Source organism: Ammodytes marinus, assembly GCF_949987685.1.
Source record: "Ammodytes marinus genome assembly, chromosome: 9".
NCBI classification, from domain to species: domain Eukaryota; kingdom Metazoa; phylum Chordata; class Actinopteri; order Uranoscopiformes; family Ammodytidae; genus Ammodytes; species Ammodytes marinus.
The window spans coordinates 15540090-15558568 of record NC_137213.1 but is presented as its reverse complement, the minus strand read 5'-3'; the positions used below and the strand labels follow the sequence as shown (position 1 = coordinate 15558568).

General features: G+C 41.1%; 1 protein-coding gene across 1 annotated transcript in view; it reads left to right on the top strand.

Moving 5' to 3' along the window:
• LOC307255359 (phosphatase and actin regulator 1-like) overlaps nucleotides 1-12172 on the top strand; it is a gene marked incomplete at its 3' end in the record, with an annotated part of 29224 nt that extends 17052 nt beyond the window's left edge. The window contains exons 6-12 of the mRNA XM_080034041.1: nucleotides 1922-2124; nucleotides 3482-3638; nucleotides 7152-7207; nucleotides 8251-8312; nucleotides 9120-9260; nucleotides 11913-11989; nucleotides 12157-12172. Coding sequence (XP_079890167.1) covers nucleotides 1922-2124; nucleotides 3482-3638; nucleotides 7152-7207; nucleotides 8251-8312; nucleotides 9120-9260; nucleotides 11913-11989; nucleotides 12157-12172 — 712 coding nt within the window. The remainder of the gene's footprint in view (nucleotides 1-1921; nucleotides 2125-3481; nucleotides 3639-7151; nucleotides 7208-8250; nucleotides 8313-9119; nucleotides 9261-11912; nucleotides 11990-12156) is intronic.
• Nucleotides 12173-18479: the final 6307 nt, after the last annotated feature.

The following is an 18479-nucleotide window of genomic DNA, read 5'->3' as shown; positions in this document are numbered from 1 at the left end:
AGGAGGGTCAATCTGATTGCCGTTGAGGGATTACGGATCAGCCTTGGTCTGTCTGTCGTACATATTAATATAATATCTTTGTTGGATTCGGACAAAACTGAACTGGACGTGATGAAATGTGTAAAAAAAAAAAAAAAAAAAAAATTGCAGATAAGTTATACCTTTAACACTAATTATTGGTCAAAAGGGTTGCCAGTGACAACATCATTTCTATTTATTAAGAAATGAGTTTTATTCATTTGATGAATATTGTTATTATCAGAAAATGTATCTCTGGCTATTGCCAAAATAGCACTAATCAGAGGGATTACTGAAACAACAACAACAACATTATAATTAGCATCAGTGCCCTGTTTATAAGGTTGTATTTTTTCCGCGTCTTGTCTGCCACTCTTGAATATATCCTGGTGTAATTGAGGTTGTGTCCTGACTCCTGGCTGGTGTACAGGCCTAAATCAGAACACTGCCTCACAGGGCAGCATGGCCTAATTTTGAAGTACATCTACGTGTGTCTGTGTGTGTGTGTATATCTAAGGGTGCAGGCTCATTGAGTAGGCGTCCCTGCAGCAGTCGGCCTGACATAACATGACCAGCTGCCTTTATACAAGAGCTGCTTTATCTTCGTTGTGTTGGAGAAAAGGGACTAAAAAAGCAGATTGGACATTGCATAACCTCTTACATTAGGAACTCTTTTTTTCACCAGTTCCATTTGGGCAGGGGATAAGGAAGTAATGTAATAGTCCTCCTGACTCCTGACATTGCTCACAGTTCATTTCATTTCATTTAACTTTTATTTATCCTCGAGAGACCAATTGAGGGGTGATCCTCATTTTCAATGGTGTCGAGTTCAAACAAATTCCAAGGAAAAACAACAATGCATACACAATATTCAATGCAAATACATCAAATACACAACAACAGGTGAAGAGAAGAAAAAAACAAAAAACAAAAAAACAATTGAAACATTTACATAGTGGTGAAGAGTGGCAGCAATTAAAATGAAATTAAATGGGTGAAAGTACAATATAGCCTAATTAAAACGGTTACAGGTAGAGTTTGGCAGATTTAAGATAGTTTGACAGCTTGAGAATAGTTGCACAACGGCGCCTCATAATAAGAAGCTCCAATTTGAGAGTCATCAATTGCATGTAATTGATGGCTTTTCAGAAGTGAAGTTCCCTTTGTTTTGAATTACACAAGTTTCATAATCGGTTAGTCCTTTCCCTATCATCATGAGTTCAGGAGATTGCATGGCATTGCGTAGGATCGCACAGAACTGTGTGGGTCTTCTTCATGCTCAAGTTTCATTCAGCTGGAGTTGTATATCTCCCCAGTGCCTGTATATTTGGATTCAAATCCCACTAAGCTATCTTTAGAGAAGATATACCAGAAGCCCCTTTTTTATTGTTTGAAACGGATTAATTTTTCTGAATGAAGAAGGTGCATAAGAGTTTCATATCAATAAGACTACATGGCATCAACAATATTTGCCGACTCTAAAGTTTAAGTTATCTTTATGAGTAAATTTACACGAGGCACTGAAATTGAAATTTGTCTTTTTGCATATCCCCTCTCAAGTTACCACAATTCGGAGCGGGTCAGAGCGCAGTGTCAAACATAGTTTAAAGCCCCTGGAGCAGTTTGATGGTTAAGTGTCTTGCTCAAGGACACAATGGTAGAAATGGTCCGGCACTAGTATTACAAGTAACAGCCTACTGTCCGGTGGCGGGGATCGAACAAGCGATCTCATGTTTACTGGTTAGCCCCTCTTCATCTTGGCCATCCTACCACCCCCCCAAGTTCAGCTTGACTTATGAGGTTTCCCTTGTAAACTTGTATGGGCCATAAGGAATGCTTGACACATTCCAATATCAATGATTTTACATTTGGCACAAACGCGTCTCCCTTTCCCTCCCACCAGCTCTGCGTTGCACGGTTTCGGTCAGTGTGCTCCCCTGGACAGAAGGGAAGCTCCGTCTGTGATCATCGACTATGAAGATGACAAGGAGAACATGCCCGACGAGTCTGACTACGAGGACCTGCCCTCCATGTACAAGGACGAGGACGATAGTGTGGATACTGATGAGGATGATGATGATGAAGATGATGACTCTATATTTACAAGTGAGTGACTCTAAGGTGTCTTTGAAGGTGCACTATGCAATTTCAGAGGAGGGACATTTGTTTACATTTGCAGAGCCTGCAGTTAATTTACTAAACCTATTTACTCTACATGTAATTATTTAGAATTGAATAATTGTATCATCATAAATCAAAACTAAATTATTTTTTAAGGAACCTGGAACCAAACTTAAGATCTAGAATATGTTTGTAAACCAAACTGTGGGCCCTGCTGCTGTGAACAACAAAAGTGAAACAGTACATTTTCAGGAAAGTTTTCTAACTTCAAACAATGTTCCAGGGATCACATTTTCCTGTGAGCAAAGTTTGTTTATTCAGTTATGAAAATATACCTTATAAAATGTTCACTTCTCTGACACACATACATATAGTTATATAGTGTACCTTTTAATGTTTGAAATGCACAAATGAATGGAGAATAACATTGCAAAGTCAGTGGATTACATTGTCTTTCAATTACCTGCAAAATCCGTCTATCTAATACATTTTTTGGCGAAGGTGAAGTCAGGGTGTTGAGAGACGGACAAAAAAGGGTGTTTTGGCAGGTCAGGCTAAGCTCATGTTAACAGATGCGATTATGACACGTATCGTAGGCCTGAGTAATCCTGATGGACATGTTCTGCTAGCTTCACCCTGGAAGGCACCTGGAGCTCAGATCAGGTTTGACCTTCAGAGCAGGGCCGAACTTAGGTTCACAGGAGTGTATCCAGAATCATGCCTTCACCCATGGAAACACTTAACCCTCGAGGCCTCTTGGCAAAACTGCCGAACTGTGCAAAGCTGTTTGTGTCTTTTTTTTAAACACTGCATCCGTGTTTTCGCATGGGGGCACTTTGGTGTTTTTCTTTTTTTTAAGGTTGTGAATGGCCAAGTGTGACGGGATTGTTCAGTATGCCACACCGTGACTTTAAGGTGCTTTGATATTTTTAGCAATAGTTAGCAATAGGTACAGGAAACTTGTCTATAGGATTGTGTATACCGGTAGGTAAAATGTTCATGTATTGTGTAGAGCATCTGAAGTTACACATCCAACATCAAATTACAGTCAAATAACCTTAGCTTAGACAATGTTCTCCAATTGGACCTCTTTTACACATTCCGAGACTATTTATATCTTGGTGTTAAAACCATGAAGTAACGATGACAACGTTGAAGTAAATATTAGAACGCAATTGACTTGATGATTTTACAGGTATTTATCTACAAGTTCAGCTTTGAGTTGTTATGTGTAGTCCAAATCCAAGGTACAATATTATGTGAAACGGATTGATATAGTAGCATGAAGAAAAAAGTCAAAAGAACATTTCTGAAGTTTGACCCTTGGCATTTGTGGTTGTAGGTTCCCTTGCTCAGAAGGTGCTGAGGAAAGACTCTCTGGCCGTCAAGCTGAGCAACCGTCCGTCCAAGAGAGAGCTGGAGGAGAAGAACATCCTGCCCATGCAGACGGACGAGGAGAGAGTGGAGTCAAGGCAGCAGATAGGCACCAAACTCACAAGGTGAGATACGTTATGTGCATTGCATTTTTTGAGAACTTGAATACATTTACATACATACAAAACTGACTTGTATTTTCTGTAAAGCTGGTTGGATGACTGTAGCCAACACTAACTCTTCTCAGCCAAAGCAAGCATTTTGTCTTATGTACTCTGGGCTGTGACGACGGCCAAATACGTAGCCTGGCTGACAGAACTGTTACTGTGTGCAAAGCCGATGCAAATGCGAGCTATTTCTTCTATCGAAAACAATTTAACGTCCTTTCATTTTTTTTTCTTGCGCGACATCCGAATAAGGATAAACGCTTCATCTTGTTAAAACGAGGCTCTGAAAATGGAGCTGACCTAATTTCGGCGACGCATTAAAACCCCACCCAACCCATCCTCCCTTTTTTCTTCTTCTTCTGTCTTCTCTCTCACTCTCTCTCTCTCTTCCATTTCTTCCTCCTGCCTGACTTCCTCCCTCGCTGAATGAATCACCATGGCGATGCGTGTGCCAAACTATCTCCACCAGACTCCTCCACACAGGCGCACCACACAAAGCCACTTCATATGAGTGGCTTACACATACAAACACACACTCACACAAAAACACATGCACTACACTGGCGTGCAAAACACAGGAATTTGTATATATATATGTCGAGATCATAAACATAAGTTCTCGTAATTGAACAGATCAAACAACATAATGTTTTTTCCCCAGCGGATAACAAGCCTCATTTGATTCCACTCTCCTCCTTTGAACATGACTTGCGTGTCTGTACGGAGTGGATGTAATGATGTGTTCAGGGAGGAAAAGAACCAGACAAGCGCATGGGGTAGAAATGAAAGCCCGGATAGAAATAAGATATGAGACGTGGGGAAATATGGCTGCAAGGAAGGGATGGAGTATTATCTAGAAACATTGGCACACAAGCCACTATTCCCCTCTGTGATTGGAACGCAGCGCCTGTGGTCCCAGAAGGCCCTGCCTGCTTAGTTTGTCACATTCCCAAATAAGCTCTGTCAAAGCGTCCTTCACACAGTGTCATCCGATGCACAATTCCTAATTCCGTGCTTTTTTTTTTCGGCCAAGAGCGTTGTGTCCTGCAATGTTGTCCCTTGTGCTGGGCCAATCGGAATTGCTTATGATAATACTTGTCTAGTTCGACCTCAACTCACTTCCATTGACCTGAATCGCATGGAAAAACCACTGGAGACCCTTCATCCCGAGGGTGAAAACTGAACGGAAGAGTTTTATCTTTTACCCTTCAGAGAGTTGATAAACACTGCTGTGCCTTTGGCTTATCGTTTGTGAGTCTTTGATATGTTTTTATGTATGATGTTGTTTTAATCCCTTAAAGGAATAGTTTGACATTTTGGGAAATGAGCTTATTTGCTTTCTTGCCGAGTGTCAGCTGAGATGACCAATATCACTCATGAAGCTACAGCGAGGAAAGGGTTAGCTTAGCATGCAGAATCGCTCACTCCACCTTTTAATGGTGGATCTTACAGTAAAACAATTAGCCGTAAGATGCAAAACTGCTTTGTAGAGCTTTGGGGAACTGCCGAGTTTGAAGATAATTCTTTGTTGGTTTTTGTACGATTTGTGACAATTTGTGACAACTTTCACACAGTCATTTCAAGCACACTGTTCTTCACATAAGCTGCTTGATTGAACCCTTCTGTAACTGCTTATATATTCTCATTATACGTTGTCTTTAGTCTTCTTACTACACAGACGGGCACATCAGTGATGATAACAATGCCTGAAATAACCCTAGTTGACTACTACTCTGTGCATGTTTATGACAGCAGCCATGAGGCTTAATGCTGTATAATGCTCAGTCCATATAGAAAACATTGAGCTATGATAGATTCAGTAACTTGACCTTTTCCCTCGTGTGGGAGAAGAAATTGACACAAGATGAGATGAGTATCTTACTGGGCTGAGCAGTTGGTAGATGGCTTTCAGTTCTAACAAGATGGAGACGGATCATTGATCCAGTGGCTACAGTTGGGTCCACTGCCGCAGGGTCCTGACACGGTGCTATATTAAGAGTCCCCAGTTGGAGGAACTTGAGGTGACCTTTTCCTGAGATTGCCTTTGGATATCTTAGTCAGTTCAGCTTCTTACAAATTGAGTAAAATTTAGAGATAATTGGTGCAAAGTGTTCTTCTACAGATGTCACAGAAAATAACATTTGCTTAGGGGACAAATGTCTTGACCGTCATGTTCCATGTGTCTCCGTCCGTGTTAAAGGTGGAGTAAGTGATTCTGTAGAACACTTTTTGTCAAAATCAGTGAATATCTCTCCTCACGATCAACTAACTCTCTGTATGTTGTGCGCGCTGAAAAATAAACCTAATGTTAATACACAGCCTAGGCGCTGTAAACTGGGATGAAACAAACGGTATGTGAACAAAGGGGATGCACCGTAGCTAGCGACATGCCTGTTTACAAATGGTAAATGGACTCCACTTATATAGCGCTTTTCCCTGTTTTTTTTTTCACAGACTCAAAGCGCTTTACCCAATCACACACACACATTCATACACCGATAGCAGCAGCTACCACGCAGGGTGCAAGCTTACTATCGGGAGCAATTCGGGGTTCAATGTCTTGCCCAAGGACACTTCGACATATGGCGGGTAGGCGGGGGATCGAACCTCCGACCCTGCACTCCAGAGGCGACCTCCATGCCCACTTTGCCACTGCCGTTTACAAAGCCTAGGCTGTGTATTGGACACCGGTCTTCTTTTAGCGCTCACACAGTATGGACAACTATCAAATTGTGAGGAGATATTCACTGATATTGACTCGAAGTTATATTCACAACGAGCATTCTCCAGAATCGCTGACTCCACCTTTTTAATGTGTAGAGGTTTCATTTCCGCTGTCTCAAGTGTTGTAAACCTTTCAGTTGGCGCATGACCGTGTCACAGGCCCCTTCTGCCTTATTCAGCATCAGAGAGAGAGAGAGAGCTGAGTCTTCAGGAATATCTGGCTTTTACTGGCCAGCTTCCCGGCATTGCACCAGTGTATTATCATGCAATCATTCAATAAGAAGAGAGGGGTTTGGTGACTATCGTGCACTCAATTTTGGGGAAGTGCACCTGTGAGGCACGAAGAAGATGCAAATTGTGCAAAATACAACATTGGTTGGACTAATATTTATCTAATTCACATCTGTAAAGTGCAGGGTTGTCGGTTTTCACAGTACTTGTGCTGCAAGTTAAATGTTAATGAGATATCCTCTCTGGGAGTTACTGTGAAAGCGCCGAGGTGCTACTGGGCAAAATGTATGAAAGAAAAACTGAGCATCAAGTGAAATGTTGGACACAGATTTCCTATTGAACAATGAGAGTTTATGATAACATGCTATGAGATGTACAGTAGGTTGATTTGCATCAGAGCCTGTTAGCTACCCCCCCCCCCCCCCCCAACCCATATTGATCCATTGTTCTGTTGGCTTGCTGCTGACCTCATTGCCTGGTATTATGTGTTGACCATAGGTGTGTGTTTCTTACCAGGCGCTTGAGTCAGAGACCAACAGCGGAGGAGCTGGAGCAAAGGAACATCCTCAAACGTAAGTGTCTCAAACTTGATTATTCAACATTGTATCTAAGCTGAGGAAATTTGAAGTCGACAAAAATGTATCAAAAGGGACAAAAACAGCCTCACTAACGCACTGCAGCAAAGTTTGAGTACAGTAGCCTTATTGTGCATGCAGGCTTCATATCGTACGGCCTTGGTGATCTGAGAGGCCTAGTTATGTGAACGCTAGTGGGGTGCATCTCGCCCTTTCTTTCCCTCCCCTGGTCTGCCTTTTCATCTGAGGCAGGCAGGCAGCGGGGGCTCCCCCAGGAGCCATGTCCAGGGAGGCTCAAACACACGCAGTATCAGAGAGAAGCAGCTCTGTTTGCCTGGGACTCACATCAAAGACAGATTTACCAACAGCTCTTGCTCTCCTAGAGGAGGAAGAATGCAAAGTCTAAGAAATCAAATAATGAGTGACATGTCATGTTTATAGTACTGAGTACAGAGGTTAAACAAACAGGGTTTTATTTTTGGAGAGGCTACTGTCTAGAAAGCAAGTATTACTGCAGAGATTACACATTATGTGTTCAGCACAACTGCAGTTTGGCTGCTAGAGCAAACGGGAGCAGGGTCCCAGTAATTTTCTTGTTTACGCTTGTCTCTCCTTTCTATGTTGATCCTTGGAGCTTGGGGAGGATTTCTGTCTTTGTACATGATTTTGAATATATATAAATAGTACAACACATGGAGGAATTTGAATGAGATGAAAGAAATTTTCTTTAATTTTTTTTTAAATTCTTAAATGGGTTAATCACTCGTTCATAAACATGAACCAAAACGCCCTCGGACAACTTCAAAGGAACAAAGCCAGTGCTTCTCCCCTGATACCCATTCCTAATAGAATTAAACAGCCCGTGATGGAAACCATTTTAGGCTTCAAGAAAACGTATCCAGTTAAGTGTAAATCCAATGATCTACATTATGCTAATGATGTGTTTTTCTTTTTCTTCTTTCAGTAATTTTTCATTTTTAACTCCAACTGTTATTTGCATGTGCCTGTGTGTAAAAATCAACCTCTGTTTCTCTCTGCAGCTCGCAACGAGCAAGAGGAAATAGAGGAGAAGAGGGAGTTAAAACGAAGGCTGACACGAAAGGTGAGTCCAAAATAGCTCCAAAAAGGTGCCAACCCAACCCGCACTTGATCTGTAAGCATTTGGAAGGGGGTAAATGGTTGGAAGGGATAAACACAGCATTGTGTCCGTGACTCATGTGAAGTGAGGAGTGAGGATCTTGTCTGTTTACAAGCCAGGCCTGGTAATCGTAGTTCTCAGGTCTCTCCCCCCCCCAGGAGACACTGATGTTGCCCTTGTTGCCCTTGGCCTTCCAGCGTTGTTTGCTGCCAAATCCTTCCCTCGTGTCAGAGCACACTCCCCGTCACTTCCAATTAGATTCTCACACTCTCTGCTCACCTGCAGACATGCTGCTCAAAACTAAAAATGTCACAGCTGCTGGAGGAATTTATGGCATGCGTCACATGCCTTTAGAAAAACTTCACAACCCCCTTCAGTCATTTTCCTGACCAATACTGCTTTGGGAGGCCAGTACAGTTTGACGTTTGTTTGCAAGAGTACATTACATATTTATAATAAGGATTTATGTCAGATGTCTACAGTATACTTACTGGACACCCTCCCCCCCTTATATTTCACTTTCTGTTGGGACTTAATTATGTTCTGTGAAATTACGATCCATGACAGCAACTAGAAAATACTTCATCTAGTTTATTGGATAGGCACAAATAAGCTTTTGCTTCAGCCTTTTCGGTCACTACTGTATCTGTTGTTGAATGTGTAAAATGATATCTTTTTTAATTATTGTTTTTAAAGACTGAATAAAACTACTACTGCTACTAGTTTTCTGTTTCTGTTCTCCAAATCTTTGTTTTCTGCTGTGTGTTCCAGCTGAGCCAGAGGCCCACCGTAGAGGAGCTGAGACAGGCCAAAATCCTCATCCGATTCACTGACTTTGTGGAGGTGTCAGATGCCCAGGACTATGACAGGCGGGCAGATAAGCCCTGGACCCGGCTCACAGCAGCTGACAAGGCCAGTATCACCTACACCTAATTTTATAATTAGATTTAGATAATCTTTTAATAATCCCAAGAGCACTCTTAGCCTCCTTTTTCATTATTTTTTTTAAAACACAATCACCCCGGGCCTGATGCAACCCCTTAAAGGTGGAGTCAGCGATTCTGGAGAACGCTTGCTGTCAAAATAGTGTTTTTTCAAAATCCGGGAATATCTCCTCCAGTCCGCTACCTGTATGTACTATGTGTGTGCTGCACAAAAGAGCTGATTCTAAAACAAAGCCTAGGCTCTGTAAACAAAGGGATGTAAACAAAGGGTGCCCACCATAGTTGACAACATGCCCATTTACAGAGCCTAGGCTGTGTATTAACACTAGATTTTTTTCAACGCGCACACACACAGTATGGACAGGTAGCGGATCCTGAGGAGATTTTTGACAAAGTGATTTTGGCAATATGCGTTCTCGAGAATCGCTGACTGCACCTTTTAAACGCAAGTGGCTAATGGTAGGACGATGTGTTCTTTTCCTCCTCTCTTGTTACCTCCAGCTCAGTTGTTTGGTTTCCCCCTTTGTGAGTCAACAACACCCTGGAGCAGTCCTGCTGCTCACTGACCAGCGGGCCCAGGCCTCTGCTCTGACTTTTAATGAGTTCTTGATTTGCTTTCATGATGCACACCATGACGCTCTGAGCACGGAGCCAGGACACACCTGAGTACCTCTCCTTTGAAAATCACAGAGGCTTCAGTGGTGTGATTACGCAACCGCTCGCCCTACATAAGAGAGTAAATCAGACAAGCGTTTGCCTTCAGGACGCCTCGGCCGCAGCGCTGCCCTGCTGACGTTTATTTATCTGTTCTTCTGCTGCTACCGTCGAGCACAGCATTTGAATATTGTTTGTTCTCCTGTCTCAAGACGCATTCTCTCTCCCCCAAGGCTGGAGAGACGTCACAACTTGAGTCACGCCGAATAGCAAAAAGTAATGATGACCTCAGCTGGCTAGGGTTGTCTGTCACATGTTACATTTCAGAGGAGATGTGAGGTTCTTGAAAAAAAGGGCACAGGGCAGAGGGCACTGTTTTTATCTCCTGGAACTTTGACTCATCACCATGTTGAAAATCTCTTTGCATCCCTCCACTGTTCCATGGGCACTACTTGGAGGTGACGATGCACTTTGGGCATTGTCCAAAATGTGTTTAACTGAATGAATGGGGGAACAGCTTTGTTTTGTGCTTGAAAATCTTTCCCTTAAATGCATACTTTAGGTTGTTAGCGAGTCAGGACGGTGGAATGGAATAATAATAACTTGTATTTCTATAGCATATTTCCTCCAAAATAATGCCCACTTTATAACAGTAAAATAAAGTAAAGTTAGGATGCAACAAAAGTCTCGTCACTCCTCCTATTAGTTTAACTTCATTGGTGTCACTTGAGAATTAATAAGCGAAAACCTCAGCAGTTCCTCTCCTTGTTCCACAATTTACTATCAGCACGTCTGCCTTTTGAAACCAAAAGCAAAACGGAGCCTCACATTTTCCCTGATTCACCGCCCCGTCTTGATTGACTGAGATAAGCCTCTTTCAGCTGTTCCCACATCTGCCCTCTGCCTGCAGAGATGTGGCAGATTTGTTTTTACAAATGTTGTGGTGTCAAAATATCAAAAAGAGAAAAGACATTACTTTCCTCTAAAAGGTTCATAGCAACCCAGGAGACCAGAGTGTCACATTTAGCTTGTGTGCTTTTCCTTCATTTGGAAGCATTCTGGAGCGTGAGAATGATGAAGCTAGTTTAGACAACATGAGCTCTGAATAGGTCAACAGTTTTTTTTTTTAGGACTCAGGACTGATGAGGGAACCACTTCATCCTTGTTGCTATAAATGCCCCAAAGTAGTTTTCCTGGACAGATTTCCAACTAGAGAAGCCAGAAGATTTCACAAGCAACGCACTTTTACTGGAAAAACCTCGGCTTCTGTGGCCACGGCTAAAGGAAAGAGGTGACACAATTTCCGGAAAAAGGCTGACGGATGCTCTGAAAGTCTTTTGGTTTTGTCTAGAAACGGAACCCTTTGCGGCTGTGGAACTCCCACAAATGAACTGGAGAATTCTGTCTATTCAGACTTGACCACGAAACCGTGGACTGAATGCTATGTCCACCAAGTTGCAATGACTGTGATTTGTGATCAACAAGACGGTCAATTAGAACAGTAGCCTAATGAATTGTATGTTATTTGGAGCCTTTGATCCAAGAACTGTCCGGAAACCACTTAATATACTGTACATGCTTTGGTGTTCTAAAAATATACCTGTATTGGTTGCCACTAAAAAGTATTTTCTTTTTCTTTTTCTAGATGTAAATCTATGGTACCACCATTCCATTATAGTTAAAAAAAAACACAAGCTTACTACCGGAGTACACCAGCAACAGATTGCATATTATCATTCGTGCTCTTAGATGTCTCGAGGGGAGGAAATTGAGGGCTCTTGTGCTGTGATAAGAGAATTCGGCAGAATGGTTCATGGCCCGGAGTGGAGTGTAAATGATGCATGAAGCATACTAAAAGGAAGTAGAGAGACTAGAGACTAGGGTTTAGGCTGCTGCAGCGTGTGTACTAAAAGCCTCTGCAGCTATTTTATTTTCTCAAAATGTCCTTCTTGTTTGTCCACTGCAGGCGGCTATACGGAAGGAACTCAATGATTTCAAGAGCAACGAGATGGAAGTCCACGAGTCAAGTCGCCATTTAACCAGGTAATGTGCAGAATCCATTGATTCCAGTGCGACTGCTGTACATGCCAGCTCATATAGTTCAATTAGTTACAGTTTATTCACGTGCTGGAGCTTCTAACTGTACAGTTCTAGCTGAAATGATGAAAGGTTTTTAATTTTAGCTAAACTTTGTCTGTTTATCTTTTTAGGTTTCACAGACCATAGTAGACCACCACTGTCTCGAGCGGTGCCCAGAACCGGCTTCGCGCCTCCAATGAGAGAACCTTAAGTGCTGGACAGTAAAATGGTGCCCGTTTCTACAAATAAGGCCATGTCTTCTGAAAATGCCTTTTTTCAAGACCCACACACAACCGAGTCGGTACTACTGCTCCGAAAAGACACAGAACACACCCACTTCTACCATCCACTGTAGTAGCACATAATTGATTCCAGTTAATTCACGTCGCCCCTCTTCTATGGAATTTTTGCTCGACTGTCTCTTTAAATCCCTTCTGCTGAGCTCTCAGGAAGGCGCTCAGATCTGTGGTGAACTGACAACGGGGATTTGTTTTTCTTCTTTGCGATTGATTGACACTTTTAACAAATACCGAGGGCAACCGTACCTTTTGGTTCATCAATACACCAGTGGACGTGTCTCGGTGGACATGCTTTTATCCTTCTTAATTATGCCGTCACACACGGACAACTCGGCACAAGGACGCAGGGGGTTGACAGTTGTCGATATCAGCAGGAGATCTGTCTTCACTTGCACCTGCTGGGACTTTGGATACTGCTTTGAAAAGACACACTCAGGAGGGGACAGCAGCATCAAAACCATGTGCAATATTTAATTATTTATTTATTTGCTTCTGCTTTTCCTAGTTCATAGCACCCCCTAGAGTCCCATTTGTGTCATTACGATGTAGTCTTGACTCCTTCTCCCCTCTCCCTCATATGTGCAATTCTCACCATACCGACAATGTTGACATCTAATTGCTAACTGTGAATTTGAGAGTTTGGGCTAAAATCGCCTGCACTCTCTCCAAATGTACATTTTGTTTATACCAAGGAAAGTAAAGTTAACATTTTAAGAAAGAAACATGCTTGATCCCAAGTATCATTTGTGTCACAATCTTATGAAATTTTAATGTAAAAATGTGGAGCTGGCAGATGTGTGTTCTGATTCCAGTGTGTTTGCAACAATGATCTGTTTTTTTATATTTTCGTTTTTTGAGCACTTGGATCATAAATGGGTGATTCTCATGCTGTACCATGTGCTAGCTCTTTTAGATTGAGAGAGTGAGTGCATCTGAAACAGAAACATCAAGAGCTGGCTAACCACCATGTTATCACCATTTATTTATTTTAGTTTGCAGCAGTGTGTTGAATGACCTCTGTTCATAATGTGTATTGTATTATACACTTTACTTTTATACTCGTGACATTATAAGCTTTTGACCAAGCAATATCTGTTGTTTATATGTAGAGAAAAGGTTAAACTACAGGTATATTACCCACCATTGAGTTTGTTTTTTACTGTGCTTGTTCACTACACTGAAGAGGATTCGGGCCACACATAAAAAAAAGTTCTAACTTAAATTTGTTTCCTTATGTGTGGCCCTATTCCTCTTCCGTACACCTCACTACACGGTTCTTATTCTCTTTACTTTATGAAGGCTTTATTTAGGAGGTTCTCTTCTGTATTCTTCCCTCTAATGAGCCACCGAAAACATCTGACAGCTTACAAACACCATCAAACAATATGTGATTCTGCCTCAGATCTATAATTGAAAAAGACGATGCATTTGCAATTTTTGAAACGGGAGAACAGATTTCAGTAAATAGAGGATTTCTATTTATTTTTAAATTGCTAATATTTGAAGGTTGGGGCCAAAGTGTGTAAAATGTTAGTTGGGTTTCTGATTCTGTGACTGTTTTCTTTCTACACTTTTATCGAGTCTTGTCACCCGGTCACTGATCACACAACAGTATTTCCAACGCTCGCTCATAAGCTGTATGTACACTGAATATTTTTTTATTATTTTTACAGTATTACTTTTTAGAGTTTCAATATGAAATTCTTCTCTTGTCAGATGAGGGAAAGTATAGTGTAGGTGAAAGGCTGTCATAGGCCACATAATGAATTTGTCTGCTAAAGGAAATGTGTTCTCCCTTATTTACAAGGTCTCAATCAGTGATGAATGAATGGATGACCTAATGAAACAGAGGAACAAGGAATATTGCTTTACACTTCATGGTCTTTAGGTGAGATAAGCGGGAAAAAAGTACACATGTCGTATCACATTGATCCTTTTTCTTTTTGACATCTACATTTCATTGGGTCATTTATAGTCGCATACTTTGAAATATGAGGTGTGTGTGTGTTAGAACCAACTTCTGTATGATTCCAGCATCATGCCATTATTTTGGAAAAATTCTCCATCCATAGGTTCAGTGCAATCGAGCCCAATGAGAATGAAATTTGCTGGAATCAAGGAACATGAATTCAGCAATAAATCTGTTTCCTCTTACATGTTGGTGGAGGTGGAGCACTTTAAGAGATTTGAAAGTGTTCCATTTTATTTTATTTTTTTCATTTTTGAAATACAGAATACCCTGTAAAGGATACATCATGTCAATTAAATTCCATGTCTGAATGCATTTCTCATTGTTTGAATGATCATTTTGGACATTTAAAAACGAAGCACGCACCACAGTCTTTTAATTCACTGATTGTATTCATCCGGACACAGTCCTGTGGGTTTATCGCCAAAAACTGCTTTCGGGCTTTCTTCACACATTTCTTCCTCTTGTAGATTCAGTATTGTATTGCCCATCTCACTCATCATCTCATTTAAAGCTTGTTTTATTCTTGTATTCTACTTTTAACACATTTGAGTTAAGATAACATGAGTTCAGGTGAAACACCGTGAGGCTGCCGACCCTCAGTAACTCCTTATAAATGCCACTGTGTTATGCAACACAACACAGCTGACTAATTTACAAACGATGGAGGTGTGATGACCGCAAATAAGTGGCACATTAACAATCTGGGGCCTATTGCATAAAAGTGGAATAAAGATATCCAGGATGATTGATAAAGCCAGCCTTGACAAAGTCTAGCCTGGGCACTTTGGATCAGTCAGTTGCATAAACGCCAATCCAGGATGTAAAGGGGCCGCTTTGTCAAGCCAGGGCCTATCCGAAAAGTCCAATCTCCTAACCTATAAGCCTCCTTTCCTATGCCTTAACCCCTAAACGTCATCGGGGTTAAGGAGAGATGAAAGGTGCTTCCTATCGAACATAGGAAAGGACAGCACTGTTTCAAATGAATTCGACTCCACTTTTCCTAACCAACGTCATTGCGCGACGGCGAGTATTGCTGACGTGAGTCACTAGCGTGAAACTACACTATAGCCTATTCTCCGAAAATTGACCACAACAAGCGCTCGTTTGATCCATGCGTTCTTTTCATATTGATTTTAATCAGGTTGTCGCCAACAGAGTGAGAATCACTCCCATATATCCCAATTCACATGTGGAATAAAAAGAGGCTACACTTGTGTTGATGTTGAAATGAACTGCCCCCAGTAACTTCATTAAATGTGAAGTTGGTATTTTATTTTCTTATGGTGTAAATTATGTGCTACGAAAATAACTATTATGATGTTGGTCTTTTATGAGTTCTTTATTATCTTTAGCCTGTGTGTGTGTGCGTGTGTGTGTGTGTGTGTGTGTGTGGGGGGGGGGGGGGTATTTTGTTTTAGCCGAGTTAAATCTTCCTCTCTTCTCCTCTCTTCTGTTTTACCTCTCGTTCGTATTCGTGTAGAGTCGGTAAACTCCGGCGGTGGCCTGTTGCTTTAAATCTTGCCGCCGTGAAGGATTATGGGATACCACTATCTCCTTTCCTTTAGCATAGGTTGGTCAGGAGTAACCTATGCTAAAGGAGGGTTAAAGGATGAATCGAGGCTCCTTTCCTAAGCATTTGGAGAATTCGGATCACCTATCCGCCGAGTACTTCCGGTTCATCTCGATAGGAAAGGAAATTTCCTATGCAAAAAAAAGTTTTCGGATAGGCCCCGCGGTGTAAGTAATTCTGTTAAGTGCCAGCCCACAGCTTTCAGAAGTAGGCCCAGAGATCGAACACAGATTTACTGATGGAAAAATGGAAAAGACGGCCCATTTTCCCACAATGCCTTGCTAGTTCAAACCGTAAATCAGGGGGCAGTTCATTTCATACAGGGGATGTCATCTCTGCCAACTAATCTTGATGTCCCTGCATTGTTTTATGATAAAATAGTTGACAGTGAGCAGTCTGCAGGTGCATTTAAAAAAATTAATATCATGGGAAGTCCATTCAAAAAGTTAAACTTTCATAGATTCATTACACAAAGTAAAATATATCAAGCCTTTTTTTTGGATGATTGATTGATAATGGAATAAAAAATCCATTATCTCAAAATATTAGAATATTGCATACAACCAATCAGAAAAAGGATTTATAATACAGAAATGTCGACCTTCTGAAAAGTATGTTTATTCTAGATTAATTTCACTTAATGTGTAATGAATCTAGAATATATTTAAGTTTCACTTTTTGAATTAAATTACAGAAAAAAGGAAATTTTCATTCATATTTAATTTTGTTTTAGATGCACCTCGATATAGTTATAAGTACAAAGTGAATTTATTTGACCCACATTTGCAACGTCATCTGCCATCGATAATCAATTGTATAAATATAGCCTGCAATATGAACAGACTATCACATAAATTATTATAATTTATATCATTTCATCTTAATGTAATTATAATTTAGTTAATTATAAATGGTTCAGGTTAAATAAATAAAAAAGAAGAACTATTTAACTAATTGACAATGTAGTCCTTTATGTGGTACCTTAAAACAGGCTAATGAAAATAAAGCAGTATTCAGAAGATCATGGAATAACTGTTAAACACCTTGATTTCAGATCGGAGTGACAGCTGACTGAGCCAATCAGGCAACAGAATAAGTTTATCCTTTACGTTTAGCCTGGTTGGGACCAGGCTAAACGTAAAGGATAAATCTCCATGGTAACTTATGTCCCTCCGCTTTTATGCAACCGGATCATGGCTAAAGCAAGCCAGGATAACCGAAATATCCTAGGTTAATCCCTTATCCTAGTTTTATGCAATAGGCCCCTGGTTTGAGTATTTAGATGTTAAAAACACAACTCTCTTTGTGTACAAGCCATTTGTAACCTCTTCACCCTCAAATGAGCATTTAGCACAATGAGATATGTGTAGTTAAAATCAGACATAATGGTTCCAATTATTTTCTGCAGGCTTTCCACTAATTAAAACGTCATCATGATGAACTTGCACTAGATTTACATATTAAAGCTGAGGATGATCTGGGTTTACAATTAGAAGAAAAAAAAACTAGTAACAAAGGGCTTGCAAGGCATCCTCAGATCCCTGTTTAAAATGTACTTGCGTCATTTTCCCCCTAAATATAATCTGCAATGTTTTTTGTGTTTGTTAAACAATTGGAGATTAAATTAGGTCTGTTGTATCCCTCTGTTTATAAGAATAATTGATATGAAGAAATATTTAACTATATCAAGAAACACGATTCATTCATTTGGGGTTAAGCTGTCAGTTTGAAAGTGGGGCTATTATTTATATTTAGAGGACAGGTTTAGGTGACTGTTCCAAATAGGCTACAGCTAATTTTATTGTAGGGTAACTGCAAAGCCTGCACCATTTGTGAAATACATCATGTTGTGGAATATCATTTTCAGTGGGCTAATCGTGAGAAACCATCAAACCAATATGAAATTAAACAATTCAAACCAGAATTGCGCGTGTGGTAGCAGCCTACTAATTTGTTTTAAACAACTGTAGAAAAAGGGGTGCCCTAGAGAAAATCAGTGCTACACTAGATGGCGCAACAGAATAAGAGCCTTCGTTTGAGCTGGACTATACAGGCCTTGTGAAATGGCGTCCTGATGAGATGGTGCTGCTGCGTCACCACTAGTTTAAAATAAATAGACCAGAAACGAGACCCTGATGTAATGCCATGCAGAAGAATCCGGCGGGATTTATTTTTGGAAAAATAAGTAACACTCTTGTGAATAGAAACCCTTAATAAATAACACTTGAAACTTATCTTTTATATTCAACAGTTGCCAGCTCTCACGCTCTGGCTGTGTGCGCAGTAACTTAACTACAACTGAGTGACACGATGTTTTTCCCCCCCACACACACACGAAGCCGGCGGAGAGATGGCGCTGCAGCAGTTAAGAGAGGACGCGCACTTCTGGAGCTGCACACCGAACATTTTATACGAGCTATGTTTACGCCTCCCATCTGTTCGCCGCCTCACCCTGACATACCCGGAACAAGAGCTCCACGGGAAATGTAGTCGTGACCTCGTTTTCTCCCCCAGCAGCGGCATGCAGCGGCCACTGGCTGGAGACTTGTTGGCACACTACGCTTCCCACAAGCCACTGCGTTGTTGCTAGCGACCCCATCTTGTGTCGTCCTC